The 17,407-nt window shown below is 43.3% G+C and overlaps 1 protein-coding gene across 6 annotated transcripts in view; it reads right to left on the reverse strand.

Moving 5' to 3' along the window:
• Positions 1-17,407, reverse strand: part of LOC147026391 (otoferlin-like) — a 241,570-nt gene that overhangs the window by 196,968 nt on the left and 27,195 nt on the right. For all 6 annotated transcript variants that reach the window (XM_085881790.1, XM_085881793.1, XM_085881789.1 and 3 more), the window contains exon 3: positions 11,890-11,978. In XM_085881790.1, the coding sequence (XP_085737916.1) occupies positions 11,890-11,978 (89 nt within the window). The remainder of the gene's footprint in view (positions 1-11,889; positions 11,979-17,407) is intronic.

Below are 17,407 nucleotides of genomic sequence, written 5' to 3' on the forward strand. Positions count from 1 at the left end.
ATCTCTTTCAGGTTGCATCTCCTGCTTAAGATGTAATCCACCTGTGTGCACTTTCCTCCACTGTTGTATGTCACCCTGTGTTCCTCCTTCTTCTTGAAATACGTATTTACCACTGCCATTTCCATTCTTTTTGCAAACTCTACCACCATTTGCCCTTCCACATTTCTCTTGTTGAGACCGTACCTACCCATCACCTCCTCATCCTCTTTATTCCCTTCCCCAACATGCCCATTGAAATCTGCTCCAATCACCACTCTTTCATCCTTGGATACACTCTCCACCACTTCATCTAACTCACTCCAGAAATCTTCTTTATACTCCATCTCACACCCCATATGTGGGGCATATGCACTGATGACATTCATCATCACCCCTTCAATTTCCAACTTCACACTCATCACTCGGTCCGACACTCTCCTCACCTCCAATACCCTCTTGACATAATCTTCCTTCAGGATTACCCTGACACCATTTCTCCTCCCATCCACACCATGGTAGAACAGTTTGAAACCACTTTTTATACATGTGTCATGTCAAAATTACCACAAAATAAGTGTCGAAATTACCAAGACATTCCAGTTTTGATATTCCAGTTTTATACATGTGCCGTGTCAAAATTACCACTAAATAAGTGTCGAAATTACCAAGATATTCCAGTATTATACATGTGTCATGTCAAAATTACCAGTAATAAGTGTTGAAATAACCAAAATATTACAGTTTTGATATCCCAGTTTTATACATGTGACGTGTCGAAATTACCAGGATATTCCAGTTTTGATATTCCAGTTTTATACGTGTCTTGTCAAAATTACCACGAAATAAGTGTCGAAATTACCATGATATTCCAGTTTTGATATTCCAGTTTTACAAATGTGTTGTGTCAAAATTACCACTAAATAAGTGTGCCATGTCAAAATTACCACTAAATAAGTGTCGAAATTACCAAGATATTCCAGTTTTGATATTCCACTTTTATACATGTGTCGTGTCAAAATTACCACGAAATAAGTGTCGAAATTACCACGATATTCCAGTTTTGATATTCCAGTTTTATACATGTGTCGTGTCAAAACTACCACGAAATAAGTGTCGAAATTACCAAGATATTCCAGTTTTGATATTCCAGTTTTATACATGTGTCGTATAAGCCTGGTGTTGGCTTAGTGGTTAGGGTGGTGGCTTGGGATCCGAGGGTCCTGAGTTCAAGCCCCGTTACTGCTGAATTAACAACAGTAGGTTGACTCAGACTGTCATCCTTCCAAGGTAAACGAAATGAGAACCAGTGTACTGGTCCCGGTGTATGCCCCAGTTAGAATAGGTGTACCATATCCCTGTGTGTTGTAAGAGGCGACCAGGGTTGGCGTCAAGAAGGGCATCCGGCCATGAAAACATTGCCTCAAGAAAAAGCCCAACCCCTGCACAGCAGGGAAAAATAGCTATAAAAATGGTCATTTTTATTTAATACATGTGTGGTTTCAAAATTACCACGAAATAAGTGTCGAAATTACCAAGATATTCCAGTTTTGATATCCCAGCTTTATACATGTGTCGTGTCAAAATTACCACGAAATAAGTGTCGAAATTACCAAGATATTCCAGTTTTGATATTCCACTTTTATACATGTGTCGTGTCAAAATTACCACGAAATAAGTGTCGAAATTACCACGATATTCCAGTTTTGATATTCCAGTTTTATACATGTGTCGTGTCAAAACTACCACGAAATAAGTGTCGAAATTACCACGATATTCCAGTTTTTATATTCCAGTTTTATACATGTGTCGTGTCAAAATTACCACGAAATAAGTGTGTCGTGTCAAACTTACCACTAAATAAGTGTCAAAATTACCAAGATATTCCAGTTTTGATATCCCAGTTTTATACATGTGTCATGTCAAAATTACCACGAAATAAGTGTCGAAATTACCAAGATATTCCAGTTTTGATATACCAGTTTTATACATGTGTCGTGTCAAAATTACCACGAAATAAGTGTCGAAATTATCACGATATTCCAGTTTTGATATTCCAGTATTACAAATGTTTTGTGTAAAAATTACCACCAAATAAGTGTGTCATGTCAAACTTACCACTAAATAAGTGTCGAAATTACCAAGATATTCCAGTTTTGATATTCCAGTTCTATACATGTGTCGTGTCAAAATTACCACAAAATAAGTGTCGAAATTACCAAGATATTCCAGTTTTATACATGTGTCGTGTCAAAATTACCACGAAATAAGTGTCGAAATTACCAAGATATTCCAATTTTGATGTTCCAGTTTTATCAATGTGTCATGTCAAAATTACCACTAAATAAGTGTCGTGTCAAAATTAACACTAAATAAGTGTCAAAATTACCAAGATATTCTGGTTAGGTCATCTCTATCATCTCAGTAGAGATGACCTTATAACCCCAGTCTCGAAGTCTGTCCGTCCGTCCACAATCAAACTGAGTGGAGACAAATAACCAATAGTAGAATGGATAGAGGTCGATGAGACATGCACAACGATATAACTTTCAAGGTCGTCCAAGGTCGATGTCAACGTCACGAGGCTGTCAAAGTTGCGAAAATCATCGATTTCAAATCGTATCTCCTCCCTCATTTATCAAGAGAGATCAAATTTTATTAGCGATTCAGATACTATAGACTATTATCTAGAACAACATAAGCCATTTTTTTGAAATTTGCTCTCGTTCCGATTTTATAGCCCTTCAGACTTCGTTCTGATTCCCCGTATGGGCCGTTCATAAAGTACGTCCGCACAAAAAAAAAAGTATTAAAAACTTAAGAACCGGAACTCTCCGAGACAAATATTACATTTCAAGCTTTTGTCAGATTTAACTAAAACAATGGAACACAAGTTTATATGCACACTTACTTTCATTTATGACATTAACATTGTTTTGAATGTCAATTTGTACTTTTATTTTCATAAATGACGTGCTGTGATATTAAAAGAAAAAGGTAAATTACACCGCTAGGGACTGCATCATCATGACTTACAAACATCGGTTCATAAGGAACTGCTGGCTTTGCAAGCGATTAGCGATGTATGAGGGGGGTGGGTGGATGGTCACTAGCCTGCATACAGAGGGGGGTGGGTGGTTTTGAAACCCGGAAGTAGAGTGTACGTACTTTATGAACTGCCCCTATTCCAGTCTGGCACAGAGTTACTTTAGACTCTGGCAGGGATGACCGGCACTCCCTCTTGGGGGTATTTTTTTGTATTTGTAATTAATTTTCTGAAATTTGTAGAATTTGTTTTTCTCTTGGGAGTTGTGAGTTACAATGTGTAAATAAAGGTGGTAAAAGTCTGATTTAATGCAATTTAATTCCAGGCTATAAGGCAACTAAAGGTGAAAAATTTGATAGGGGGTGTAGACTTTCTATAGGCACTGTATACATGGGAGAACAATTGCCTAATTATTCGTTCTTATAATTTGTTTGCCAAACACTGTAACAGCCTCTCATCCCTACTCATCATTGGTCACCTTCACTGATTTGTTTTGTGAAATCATTTCACTAAAGCCGTACAGCCGTTCATTCTTTCCCTTCCCTCATGTCTGATAGAGTGGTGACCCATCCCTGTCTCATGTTGTTTTGCATGCCCACAGATGATGTTTTCTCTCCTTGTTAAAATGTAACTCTTAACGACTGCATCATCCCTGTTATCTTCTGCTCCATCTGTTTTATCTGCCTATCCTCCACTGCCTAACATCTTATACAGTGCTGCCTAATGAGATGTGTCTGTCTGCATCTCCGTTGCATATTTGGCTGAGCCACCTTGTAAACCTGTTTCTCTCTTCTTCAGTGCTAATGGGTTGTCCTGCTGGTCATCTGTTTACTCCCATTAAATAATTATTTATTATTTTCATCATGAGTAGGTCTGCTCTATTATTTATGACACTGTGGCAATTTATTCTTGAGAATAGGACTTTGAAAAGGCAGAGAATTTCACATTGATCACTGAAGTCACCATTACTAGTTCACCTGCATGCAGGAGGAGATTATCTATACTAATAAATGTGTGTGTGTGTGCGTGCGTGCGTGTTGTTCGTAAAGCATAACATATTCTCTCTGCTAACTCCCCTACCCCCACCTCTCTTTCTCTCTCTCTCTCTCTCTCTCTCTCTCTCTCTCTCTCTCTCTCTCTCTCTCTCTCTCTCTCTCTCTCTCTCTCTCTCTCTCTCTCTCTCTCTCTCTCTCTCTCTCTCTCTCTCTCTCTGCTATCACACCTCCCACATTCTGCAGCTCCTGTAGAGAAAAATAAATCCAATGGTATTCCCACCTCGCAACATTCCCTTCTGAGATCCAAAGGCGGTATGAGAGGTAGGTACAAGGATGTGGATGATTATTTAGATTAACTTAATGGTGCGAATTGGATTTGCAAATAGAGATAAGTAGATTATAGATTCATCCAAAGGGGTCTGGCTAAAGCACAGTTATGATGGGCCAAATGATCTAGTTAATTGTCTCATCTTTATTATTATTACGAGCAAATACCACCGTCGCTTCACTGGTGAAGGTAATACTAAAGGGGAGAGGGAGAAAAAGAGGGGGAAGAGGGAGAGAGGGGTGTGGGAGAGAGAGTGGGGAGAATGAAGAGTTGGAGGGGAAAGGAGAGAGGAGGGAGGGGGAGCGATGAGGGGTGGGGGAAGGGAAGACAGTATGAAGTGGGGGGAAAGACGTGTGGTGGAGTTATGATTCATACTGTCTCATCAAAATGATTCTGCATAAAACAACAGTGAAGAGGAAAACAAAATAATGTCATAATATAAACATGGTCCAGAGACAAACTCCCATCCGGAGACAAATTCCTGTCTGGACACATCCTCCCGGATTTGTCCCTGACATAAGTACCGCCCGGACGCATCTGGAGTCACACTGTCCAGAGACAAACACCGCCCGGACGCATCTGGAGCCAAGCTGGCCGTAAACAAACACCGCCCGGACACGTGCGGAGACAAATTCTGCCCGAACACGTCCGGAGACAAACCCTGCCCAAACGCGTCTGGAGACAAACCCTGCCCGAACATGTCCGGAGACAAACCCTGTCCGAACAAGTCCGGAGACGAACCCCGTCCAGAGAGGGGATAGAACAAGGATGGGACAGAGAGAGAGAGAGAGGGGGGGAGAGAGGTGGGGGTAGTGGAGTTAGCAGAGAGAATATGTTATGCTTTACGAACAACACACACACACACACACACACACACACACACACACACACACACACACACACACACACACACACACACACACACACACACACACACACACACACACTGCTTGGCCGATATCGGCAATTTTTAGGGAATCGGCACGATGGAGTTAGTGTGATTACCAACTACAGTACTTACTGTATACGACCCAGATACCTTGAATTGCTTTCATCAAAAAACAACGTTGCATTTGTTTTGATGTTTCAGGGATATGTTCGCAAACATTAATCTTTATAAACAGCTGCACGTGATGGGTGGAAAAAAAAATTGGCTCGGTAATTTAGAAAACATGTTTATATGGCAAACTGTTCGGAAATCGGGTGTTATTTCACAACAACTCACTCAGAATGATGGAGCACAAAACACTCTTTGGAAATTGGAATTAAGCGGACTAAATTTTGCAATCATAGTAGTAAGGGAAAAGCCCCTCTTAGCCATAATTGTGACCTTAATTGTTGTGGGTAGACTTTCAGATCATCTTGTTGGGTTATAGTGTGTCTTTCCTTAATAAAGTCAATCGGATCTCCCGGACCAGAGCAGATCGTCCAGTTCATGGCAGGTGGGTCTCAAGCTCGGAGTTGCAAAAGGTAACTCTGCAAGAAAATGCAGATATAACAGATAACTGTCTGACCCAAACTTAAAGATGACAGGCACTTCACCAAGATAGCATTTCTATGATAGCACCACACAGCTCAGAGACAAGCTATCCTGTCATTCATCAACTCCCAACACCTGGCTTTCCATAGAGGTCTCCTTTCTAGTACTGGCCAGTAGTAGCTCTGCTTGGTTTTGCAAGTTTAGAGAAGGTTTAGAGAAACATTTCCCGGGCAGCATTAAGAAACAAGGACATGGGTGGGGTCTGTGAGCGGCAAATTTTATTGGTTGTGATGACATAAAATGCTGTAATATTTTGTCCAAGTACTGCTAAACTGAAGGGTTTTGAAAGTGCCAAAAAGACTATTTGTGTTCTCTAGTGTCCAAGTATATAATTCAATTGAAATGAAATTAAAATTTTAATGGTTGTAAAAAAAAATTGAAAGTTTACGGCTGTTTATGCAGCTTCTTTTACGCTACCTTATTTAATGTTACGTTAGTTCTTCGTGCTTGTTGTTTGTGTCCATTATGCTGTTGCTAAAAGCAGTAATTTTCCTGTTTGGAATGATTTTCAATTTCGTTGGACTGCCAGACAGGCAGACAGAAGAAAAAAATTATTTTCACTCCTCTCTGCATATGCACAATTGGAACAAATTCAAAGCCAAAGTACTGTTAAACTGATTTGTGTTCAAAACGTAACATTCAATCCATAATAATAAAAGTGTGTGTGTGTGTGTGTGTGTGTGTGTGTGTGTGTGTGTGTGTGTGTGTGTGTGTGTGTGTGTGTGTGTGTGTGTGTGTGTGTGTGTGTGTGTGTGTGTGTCCTCAATAACTCCAAAACCATGAAACCTTCTGGCCCAAAACTTTGAATGAATACCGAGGGAACTCCAAAGGAGTGTATGAATGAAAACTGGGTGTTTGGGTACATTTAAACACCACTTTTGAAAATAATTAACGAGCTTATTAAATTAAAATAATGAACAGGCTTACTCTTGCTCAATCCACTTTTACCTCGCAGGGGTCTTAATCCGCCATTTTGTTTCAACCTAATCAAAAATGCCTTGCCTTGGAACAGGTTGTAACGGTTTCTGTACGAAAGAGCTTCTTACCTACAAATTGCTGTAGACATTGCTGATCGCTTCCCAAGCCAGCCGTTCCTTATCAACCGATGCTTGCAAACCATGGTGATAAAGGCGACAGCAGTGTAATTACCTCCGCCACTGAAGGTGAAGGAGGTTATGTTATCACCCCTCTCTGTCTGTTTGTTTGTTAGATTTCGTAAGTATATTGATGACTTCCGTCATCTGTTTGTGTGTTTGTTTGTTTGTGTGTGTGTTTGTTTGTTTGTAGGCACGATAACTCGATAATGGAAGAAGCTACCAATGTCAAATTACACCACTCGATTCAGGAGGGTGATGGCTAGCGCTGATTAGATTTTGGTCAAAATCGGTCAAAGGTCAAGGTCACAGTGAGGTCAAACATCCAAAACATTCGATTTTTGATGGTTTGGTACAGAATCATCGAAGAAACTTCTGGTTTGCGTCGCTACCTTCTCTAGAGACAGCTTTTATTAGACAAGGTCAGAGGTCAAGTTGATGATTTCGTAACAGTCTATGACTGCTTGTTTGTTTGTTTGTTTGTAGGCACGATAACTTGAGAACGGAAGAAGCTACCAATGTCAAATTACACCACGTGATTCAGGAGGGTGATGGCTAGCGCTGATTAGATTTTGGTCAAAATCGGTCAAAGGTCAAGGTCACAGTAAGGTCAAACATAATTCCGTAAATTAATGTGGAGAAATGGAGTATTTTTGCTTTGCTCGACGTTATGAGTTCGTTTTAACTTCAATTTTAATTTTGTCTTCGGTTTTTGCGTTCGCTTAGGACATTTAAAACTCGGTTGTCGAAATTCTGGTAAAAATCGGATGTTTTGGAGACGTTTTAAGATTGTGTAAAAAATATTTCACTCGACGCGTCACGGGTCGTCACATGATGCAGTGCGCTCGAGCAGACGCGTCGTTGAGTGACGTAAAGGTTTTCCGTGTGCGCGCTGACGGTGTTTTCGATAAAGATGGTGTTTAAAAGCCATTTTTTATCCCAATAAAGGTTATCGTCACATGCCTGACTCGCTGAGCCGTCGGATTATGCAAAGATTGTTGGTGGATGGCCGAATATTACGGTTTTGTGACTTTGATAAAATAATATTGAATAATTCCATGGAGAAATGGAGATTTTTGCTTCGCTCGATGTTACGAGTTCGTTTTAACTTCGATTTTAATTTTGTCTTCGGTTTTTGCGATCGCTTAGGCTGCTTAAAACTCGGTTGTCGAAATTCTGGTAAAAATCGGATGTTTTGGAGACGTTTTAAGATTGTATAAAAAATATTTCACTCGACACGTCACGGGTCGTCACGTGATGCAGTGCGCTCGAGCAGACGCGTCGTTGAGTCACGTAAAGGTTTTCCGTGTGCGCGCTGACGGTGTTTTTGATAAAGATGGTGTTTAAAGTATTTGTTTATCCCAATAAAGGTTATCGTCGCATGCCTGACTCGCTAAGCTGTCGGATTATGTAAAGATTGTTGGTGGATGGCCGAATATTACGGTTTTGTGACTTTGATAAAATAATATAAAATAATTGCGTGGAGAAATGGAGATTTTTGCTTCGGTCGACATTACGATTTTTGATGGTTTGCAACAGAATCACCGTAGAAACTTCTGGTTTGCATCGCAACCTTCTCTGGAGACAGCTTTTATGAGACAAGGTCAGAGGTCAAGTTGACGATTTCGTAAGTACCAGTCTATGACTGCTTGTTTGTGTGTGTGTGTGTGTGTGTGTGTGTGTGTGTGTGTGTGTGTGTGTGTGTGTGTGTGTGTGTTTGTGTGTTTGTGTGTTTGTGTGTTTGTGTGTGTGTGTGTGTGTGTGTTTGTGTGTTTGTGTGTTTGTGTGTTTGTGTGTTTGTTTATAGGCACGATAACTCGAGAACGTAAGAAGCTACCAATGTCAAATTACACCATGTGATTCAGGAGGGTGATGACTAGCGCTGATTAGATTTTGGTCAAAATCAGTCAAAGGTCAAGGTCACAGTGAGGTCAAATATTCGATTTTTGATGGTTTAGTACAGAATCATCGTAGTCACGTCTGGTTTGCGTCGCTACCTTCTCGAGAGACAGCTTTTATGAGACAAGGTCAGAGGTCAAGTTGACAATTTCTTAAGTACCAGTCTATGACTGCTTGTTTGTCTGTTAGTTACTTGCAAAATCGAAAAATTTGTTCCTTGCAATTGCTTAACCCCACTTTTTGCTTCGTGTGCACATAGTAAAAATGCATACACTGCATTGAAAAAAAAAATGGACAATCAACAAACTTTCTTCCCCCACCCCACAGGCATCTCTATATTATTACTGAAGGACCAATTTTGTGCTCCTCCTTGCGTTCGCATCACCTTTTTCTCGGTACTGTGACCTGGACTGAAAGAAACTTCGTACCTGTAAGAGTGCATCGCACATAGTGGCAATCGTCAACCTTCAACTCTGAAGCAGAATAAACACTTTTCGTTTCACATTCGTTTACATGGCGACGTGTGCCGTCACCGTTGAGAGGCGTCAGGATGTCATGACATCATCGGGCATTCGCTGACGTCATTATGTCTGTCGTCGACAGACCGTTACCACTGAGCGGTGTAATTCCACTCCTCGAAAATAGCGTCTGCAATGTAAAACCCTCTTCTGCACATGCTAACTAACTCAGAATGTGAATTTGACACAAAAAATGTCACAAGAAACATTGTATCTTCTATATATTAATACTGAAGGTCCAATTTTGTGCTCCGCCTAGCGGTCGCATCACCTTTTTCTCGATACTGTGACCTGGACTGAAAGAATCTTCGTACCTGTAAGAGTGCATCACACATAGTGGCAATAGTCAACTTTCAACTCTGAAGCAGAATAAACACTTTTCGTTGAAACAGGGCGAGGAGTGAAGAGGTGGGAGCGGGGGATGAAGAGACGGGGGCAGGGAGTGAAGAGGCGGGGGGCAAGGTAAGCAAATTTTTGGGCAGGGGTAAGCAAATTGAAAGCGGGAAACGGGGGGGATGGGGTGGGGGATGAGTGGGCGGGGGCTGGGGTAAATTAGGCGGCGTTGAGTGCGAGGGGGTGCATAAGGGGGCGGGGGAAAGTGGGACGGGGAATCAAGAGACGGGGAGGGGAGTGAGGAGGCGGGGGCAGGGCCGGGTAATTAAATTTTTGGGCGGGGGTAAGCAAATTGAAGGCGGGGGGTGGGAGGCAGGGGGGAATGGGGTAGGGGCGGGGGATGAGTAGGCGGGGGCAAGCACACCCTGTCCAGTCCATGTCCCTCGAGTGTGGGTGAGCTGGTGAGGGTGGTTGAATGAACGGAATCCGTCTGTGACGGGGTTTCGGCGAGTCAGAATAAATAGCGAACGTCTGGAAAGAGCTTACAGCAACCGTTGTTGGTGCGACAGAAGTTTAGTTTGACCTTTATTGCATGGTTGAAGGCACAAGCTGAATATTTCACTCAGATGTCAACATTTTTAAGGAACGTAGCTAGAAAATTATCTGCTTGATGGAAGAAACCTCACTTCGGTATCAGGAATAATTTTAATAGGAAAATGATGTGATTTTTTTTTTCAAAGCAATGAGCTAGTACATTTTGACAAATTTAAAAAACTTCTGTTGATGTTTCATTTGTAATTTTTTTATTTATTATTTATTCCTTCTAAAACAGACTTTTTAGCCGCGTCGCGTTGCGAACGCTGGCTCTAAGAGAGCTCAGCGTTTTCTTCTTCTTGTTGTTCTTCTTCTTCTTCTGGTGAAGACAAAACCTTTATGACGCGGCTCTTGGGCACATTTGTCCTTGTTTTTAATTGGAAACCAACTCACATGAGTGAGGTCACATTGCCTCAGGTTACTCTGAATTACAGAAGAAGGAAAAAACATTATCATGATTTCTTCCTCAAAGTGAGCTATAAACTGTCATCCTGGTATTCTATATGCAAAGGAAGACATCAGGTCAGGTCAGGTATGGCAAGACATCACCTGTACATCATCCATCGGAAGGACGTTAAGTCAGATTACCCATTTGCCAGCAATGGTCATTCGTGGACATTAAAAATCCCATGGTGTCTTTTGCAAATAGGAAACGAGTTATCTCCGGCACCCTCAGCCAAATTCCAAATTCTTGCCACCTTCATATCATTTGAACATCATTCCTGACCAGCCAGTTAATCAAATACTTTGGTCAGAAATGTTGCCCAACCAACCCCACAATAAGGTGGGAATAATTGGAACCTTTAAGAAAATAAAGATGCAGATTTCTTTGATATAGCTGATAAAGGCTGCTCTCTTCGGTACCTCAGTGGTGACAACAATGATGAGAAAGCGTGTTATTTACTATCTTGATAAGTCCTTCAAAGCAGAATTATTCACAAAATATCTTATAAATAATCTCTTCTCAAACTGTGAAATACAAAGTCAGAAGTGAAGGATCAAAAAGGTTTTGAATAGGTAATAAAAAGCTATAGCTACATTGTATTTCTAGCTGAAACATGTTTTTCTTCTGACTCCATCAATGTGACATCATGTCTCATTACAAACCACAGGCCAAAGCACAAAGTTCTCCTTGTGATAATGTTTATGCCTGCAGGCTTAACAGGGCAATCCCTTCAATGGCAGGGGTGTGCACATGGATATTGAGGCAGGGAAGCAATGAAACAGATTTACGCCACAAAACACAACTCTATCACAATGCTTCCCAAAAAGGCAAACCCAGTCATGACTGTGGGGGCCTCAGGCAACAACAAACGAGCACAGGCATGCACGGACAACAAAAACCAAAGTTGCAACGAGCAGCAAGATAACGCTTAATTTGTGGCAATAAAGCATTGCAGAGTGCATTGAGAAAACATATTGGTGTTTCACGCAATGCATCCGCAAAAATCTTAACTGGACGGCAAATGAAAAATGCTAAACAAACACGAATAATGATGACATATCCCAACGGTTCGATTAGGTATCCAGGGTGTCATAATTACGATGTGAATGAGATAGTCTCACCTTTTCCCGAAAACCTTGCTGTGGTTGTACACCTTAACCTCCAACTTCTCACTTTCACTGATAGGACTGGCAAGGGGCCAACGGAAGGTCTGCAAAACATAGGAAGAGTGTCAAAGTTCTCGTAAACAATTCAAAAGGCATCAAGGAGCACATTGGCAGACCGACTTTAACAATTGTAAAATTAATACCTTCAGATGATACTCATTAGAATCAATCATATGGGGTGTTCCCATCTGAGCACACAGCAAGCTCATGATGCTCAAATCCCAGATTTTCTCATATATTGGTATCATAAGTTGAATTGTTCATTGTCTCAAAAGGGTTCATCTTATAACTTGTGCAAACAAGGAAAAAATTTTGACCCGACGGCTACAACGCCACCCCAACCATGATCACCCTGTATGCTCTATACTTGCACTTGCACTTATATTCCCTTCTCTTACTTCTCCCTCCTAACCAATCCCCTTTACATTCCTCCAACACTCCTCACTAAACCATCATTCTATCCCCTCTGATCTTCCTATATTTTCTTCATTTAATCCCACCTGAGTGCATACATATAATAGCTTGTCCTCCTCCTCTTTTGTATGCAGCACAAGGCTGCAGGTAGCATCATTGGCCGAGGGCACAACTATGCCGCTGGTGTAGTGCTCCGATTACCAGTACACTGGTACACTTTTCGCTGACCTGAGAAGGATGATAGGCTGAGTCAACCCCACCTGGCGTAAAATTCAATGGCTGACAGGGGCTCGAGCTCAGGACCCCAAGATCCCAATCTATCCACCTTAACCACTAAGCCAACACCAGGCTAGCTGGCTGGTCCTAATGTCCGTGTAATAAATGTAAAAGTATAATAAGGTCTCCTAATATCCTTATGCTGCACTGCTGCAGGTGATATACGTGTACATTCCTGGATGATCGCCAAAGCTCAATGTGGAAAAATGCTCTGGTGATGTTTTACTTGTCCAAAAGAAATAATGCATATCGTCCTTCATATCCATTGTACTATTGGATCGTCTAATAATGTATGATATGGGAGATAAAACATGGAAATATTTTAATGCAGCAGTGGGTTCAATGGTGAAAGTAAAAAAAAAACAAATGATACTTGCAGACAGGGCTGTTGCTGGGCACTACCCTGCCCATGGGGCATGTACTCCAAATGCTGAACTGTGCCCCAAATCTATTTTAACCACTTGGCTACGATAGGCCACTTTAGAATGATTAGCCTATTTTCTACACGTGCCACTGTGCTAAATGCTTTATTGGGGGCTTGGGAAGGATCTAAGTTCAAGGGGACCCAGGACCCAAATCATTTTGGAAGCTAGCGATGCCTCTGCTTGTGGATCTTTATTATCACCGTTTGTTACCTTCTGGTAGCCTGATTGATCGAGTCAAAATGTGATATCTTCCAACAGCCACACTAAATATTTTTCTCTGTTATCTTCAAGGAGCACATGGCAGCTCATTCAAAGGGGGAGGTTCAAACAAATCTAACATGATATCAAATCTCAACCCAGAGCAGTTTCTGCACTCTACTTTATGGAATTGTTGCGGTTCTGTAAAACCGCATGCCTCCATGGCAATGGCACACAACATACAGTGATCCCCAGGCAGTTATTACCTCCGCCATCGAAGGTGAAGAAGGTTAAGTTTTCACCCCTTTCTGTCTGTTTCTCTGTTTGTGTGCAGGATATCTCAAAAAGTTGTAGACGGATTTGGATGAAACGTGGTGGACACGTTGGGTGTGTGACAAGGAAGAATTGATTCAATTTTGGTGAAGATGTGGATCCGGATCCGGATCTGATAATTTTTAAGTGATTTATCACCATTGAGAGATTGGGCGAAAAATGATATGTAGCACGATATCTCAAAAGGTTGTGGAGGATTCGGACGAATTTTGGTGGACAGATTGGGCATGTTGCAAGGATGAATTGATGTGATTTTGGTGAAGACCCAAATCCAGATCTGGATGCGAGTGTTATTTAATTTTTAAAGTGATTCTTCACCATTGAGAGATCGAGCCAAAAACGATATAGTACTGTATGGCATGGTATTTAAAAATGTATTGGGCCCGATATGTTCTCGTGGATCAGGCATTATGTGGCAGAGGTATGCGCTCCACCGAGTGCCCTTCTAGTTTCATTAGTATTCGTAAAGTTAGTCTCCCCTCATGTCTAGTGGGTAAATGGGATGAACTGCATTGCGTGGGACTCGTAGTTAGGTCGAATATATATATTTGCGGGCCGGGGGTCGGGTGAGAAGACCACCGGGGGGGAAGCTATCTCAGGTTCCCACCAGACTCCCCGGAATTGCAGGCCGTCACACACGGATAATTCGGTGACGCAGCGGGTCACGAACCGACCGTGAACGCCAATAACTCAACCACATGACTTAGGGTCCTCCGTCTATGGGTTAATCGGGTTACCTAATTAATCACGTGACCTCATTACCAGGGGACACGCCCTCAGTATGCCTTGTCCGAACCGGATCACTTTACCGGATCAGATGCAGCCGAGCGACACTGCCAAGGAGGTACCGGCTAAAAGGACCGAATCGTTGGGAAGAAGGTCTCGGCTAGTTTAGGATACGGACCATGCTGGATCAATGAAAGAAAAGACAAAAACGAGCTGGGAATATTTCTGCAAAGGATTTATTAACAAGCAGGCGATGAAAGGTATGTGGCACAGTGAATGTTGTTTATTGTTGTCTGTAAGCAGGAATAGGAAGAAATGTGAAAGGTGCGGCAATAATCAAGCAACTCACAAAGCAGACACAGAGCAGAGTTATCCTGATATAATTATTGTACAATCTTAACTTAAGCTAGGACAGGTGCAATGACACACACACACACACACACACACACACACACACACACACACACACACACACACACACACACACACACACACACACACACACACACACACAAATCCCGATGAAGAGAAAAAGCGGAGAGGAGATGAGGCTAACGGTCTCTCAATACCTTACACGATTTCCCGACCGCGCCACCAATACGACCGCACTTCGAGCAGCTAAGTGCTGATCCAGAGAATGCAGCACAACCGTCAGGCGTGAAGGACGGATTTTGGGTGGAGTCAGAAGCTCAGGGGCGTGGAAGGGCAACGAGGCGGTGGAGAAGGCGGAGTCAGCAGGCAAATTGGTAAAGAAAGGCGGAGCCAGCAGGCAAATTGATGGACTGTCAATCCCAAGCCAGACAGAACGAGCCGACAGGAACGATGGGCAGGAACGACGGCAGGAACTGGCACTCGAACTGGAACTGGAACTGGATCTGGAGCCGGAGCTGGAGCTGGAACTGAAATCCACCAGCAGATGGGAACGCAGCGCAGGAAAGATGACCACTAGCCCAGGACGAGCAGGACGAGCCGCCAGGAACGAGCAGACAGGAGCAGTGAGCAGGAACAACTCCAGCGGCTCCGCAACACGTCCTTTTATAGACCCTGTGGTACAGGGCGGGGGCGACGACCCGAAGCGATGTATCGTCACCCAAATCGGGCACTTTGCTTGGGCCCCAGCCAGCATACAGGCCGCCATGACCCGAAGCGGCTCCACTTTACTTCCAGGCAGATGGTTCCAAGCTGCGAATCGTCTCACTCTGAGCACCATGACACGAATCGCCCTGCACCGAACTCCTGGGCCGCCCACGGCGACCGGCGGTCAGCGCCGGTCAATGCGCTGCTTGCTGTAAGCCATGCGGCCCAAGCTGTACAGCACGTCTCTGCCTAGCTGCAGCCTAGCCGGGCGGAGAGGCGAGAGGATGCTTGCTGTCTGCGGGAGACACCCACGGCTGCCGTGATCAGCGAAGACCGATGGTAAGATGCTATGGTAAACCCATGCAGACCCGAACAAGATGTGGATTATTCGTGCCCTGGTCTGTGTATGATAATAAATTATCCCAGGACTGCTAGTGGGTCCGCCGCCATGAAGCACGTGGCCATTTATCAAAGGCGGTGTCATGTGCACGGTGCCAGCCCTGATCTGTGTCAGGGAATTGAGGGAAAAGTTTGGATATAATTACTGTACGTAGGGTTGAGTTGAAGAAGATAGATATAATTATTAGACTCAGGAATGGGTTGAAAAGGTGCGCCGTGTGGATACTTTAATTTGTTAGCATTTGGTGGGTTGTTCCTTCTACTGTATTTTCTCGGCACGGCATTTCTGCAACGCGCCGTAAGGTTGGTTATCCTTCCAGTCACCTGAACAGTGGGTGGGGGCCGTGGCTGTGGAGAATGCGCTCCATGCAGCATGAGCGCTTGGTGTTTTATTCCTATTTCTTCTGCGAGGACGCATTGTTTCAGGAAGGGTGCGGCTGTGGTTTTTACAAAAGGGTGTCTGAGCATAATGCCTGCTGGCTTTCGCGAGGACCCATGTTCCACAGTACAGGCGCATGGCTGCATTTTTTACTGATGGGTGTCTGAGCGTAGCACCTGCTGGCTAACGCGAGGACCCCTTGCTTGGATTTACCTCAGGAATAGAGAAAAACGCAGAATAGGAAGGAGCTCAGAGATTTAATCAGACCCAACGATGAGATTTACACAACGCACTGTCCCGTTTGATCCATTATACAAGAAGGAAGGGACTATCTGAAAATACATTTATGAAATAACTGTCTGGGGACCACTGTATGTTGGCTGCCACTGGTGTTGGGGGGGATGCGGTTTCCAGAACTGCAATATATATATATATATATATATATATATATATATATATATATATATATATATATATATATATCTTCAATCCTCACTCTGACCTCCACTTTAACCCCTTTTCTTATAGCCGTTATACAAAACACGCATGCAAGCACACACACGACTCAATAACAACTTCGCAGGCACGCTGCAAGTGCCTCCCGCATTTTCGGTCACCACCATCTCTGTCGACAATGGATCATTCCTCGTGTGTTTCCACGCCATTTTTCATATAAATATGCGCGCCAATTCTCAACCGACACCTCACCTCAATCCTCATCTTGCTCCACGCACCTCACCATCTTCACCGCTACCGCCTCCCACACACGGGAAAAAATACTCTCACGACCATTCACACTCCTACCTCGCGATAATTTGCCATTCTACTTTGAGCGCCACATGGCGCCGGCCATTACTGTGGGTGCCGCGTGGCGCTCGACCACACTACAGACACCACAATTACCACATTTCACCGGGAGCATCCCGTGTGAGCTTTCTGCTTGATCATCATCACAACTGCCCTCACGCATTCATAAAGCCGAGGAAAAACCTCAAGGGATGAGGAGGGGTCGTGGGAAAGGCGATTGAAGGACTTGATATGGGTTCCGAATAGAATGTGTGTTGCGACTCATGGAGGAGCCCATTGGTAGCGGGAGAAGTCCGCAACAATTCGATGTCAAAATAGCGTTCAGCATACGTTCGGGTCCGGGGTGCACGCTCAGGGAGCACGGCCCCATGTAAAGTGAGGAGCTTCGAGCCGTGCCAAGGTCAGCAAGCTTCTGAGCCGGTTTCTGGTCCCAGAGCCT

Source organism: Eptatretus burgeri, chromosome 5 (genome assembly GCF_056783735.1).
Source record: "Eptatretus burgeri isolate ZD-2024b chromosome 5, Ebu_testis_v1, whole genome shotgun sequence".
Lineage (NCBI taxonomy): Eukaryota > Metazoa > Chordata > Myxini > Myxiniformes > Myxinidae > Eptatretus > Eptatretus burgeri.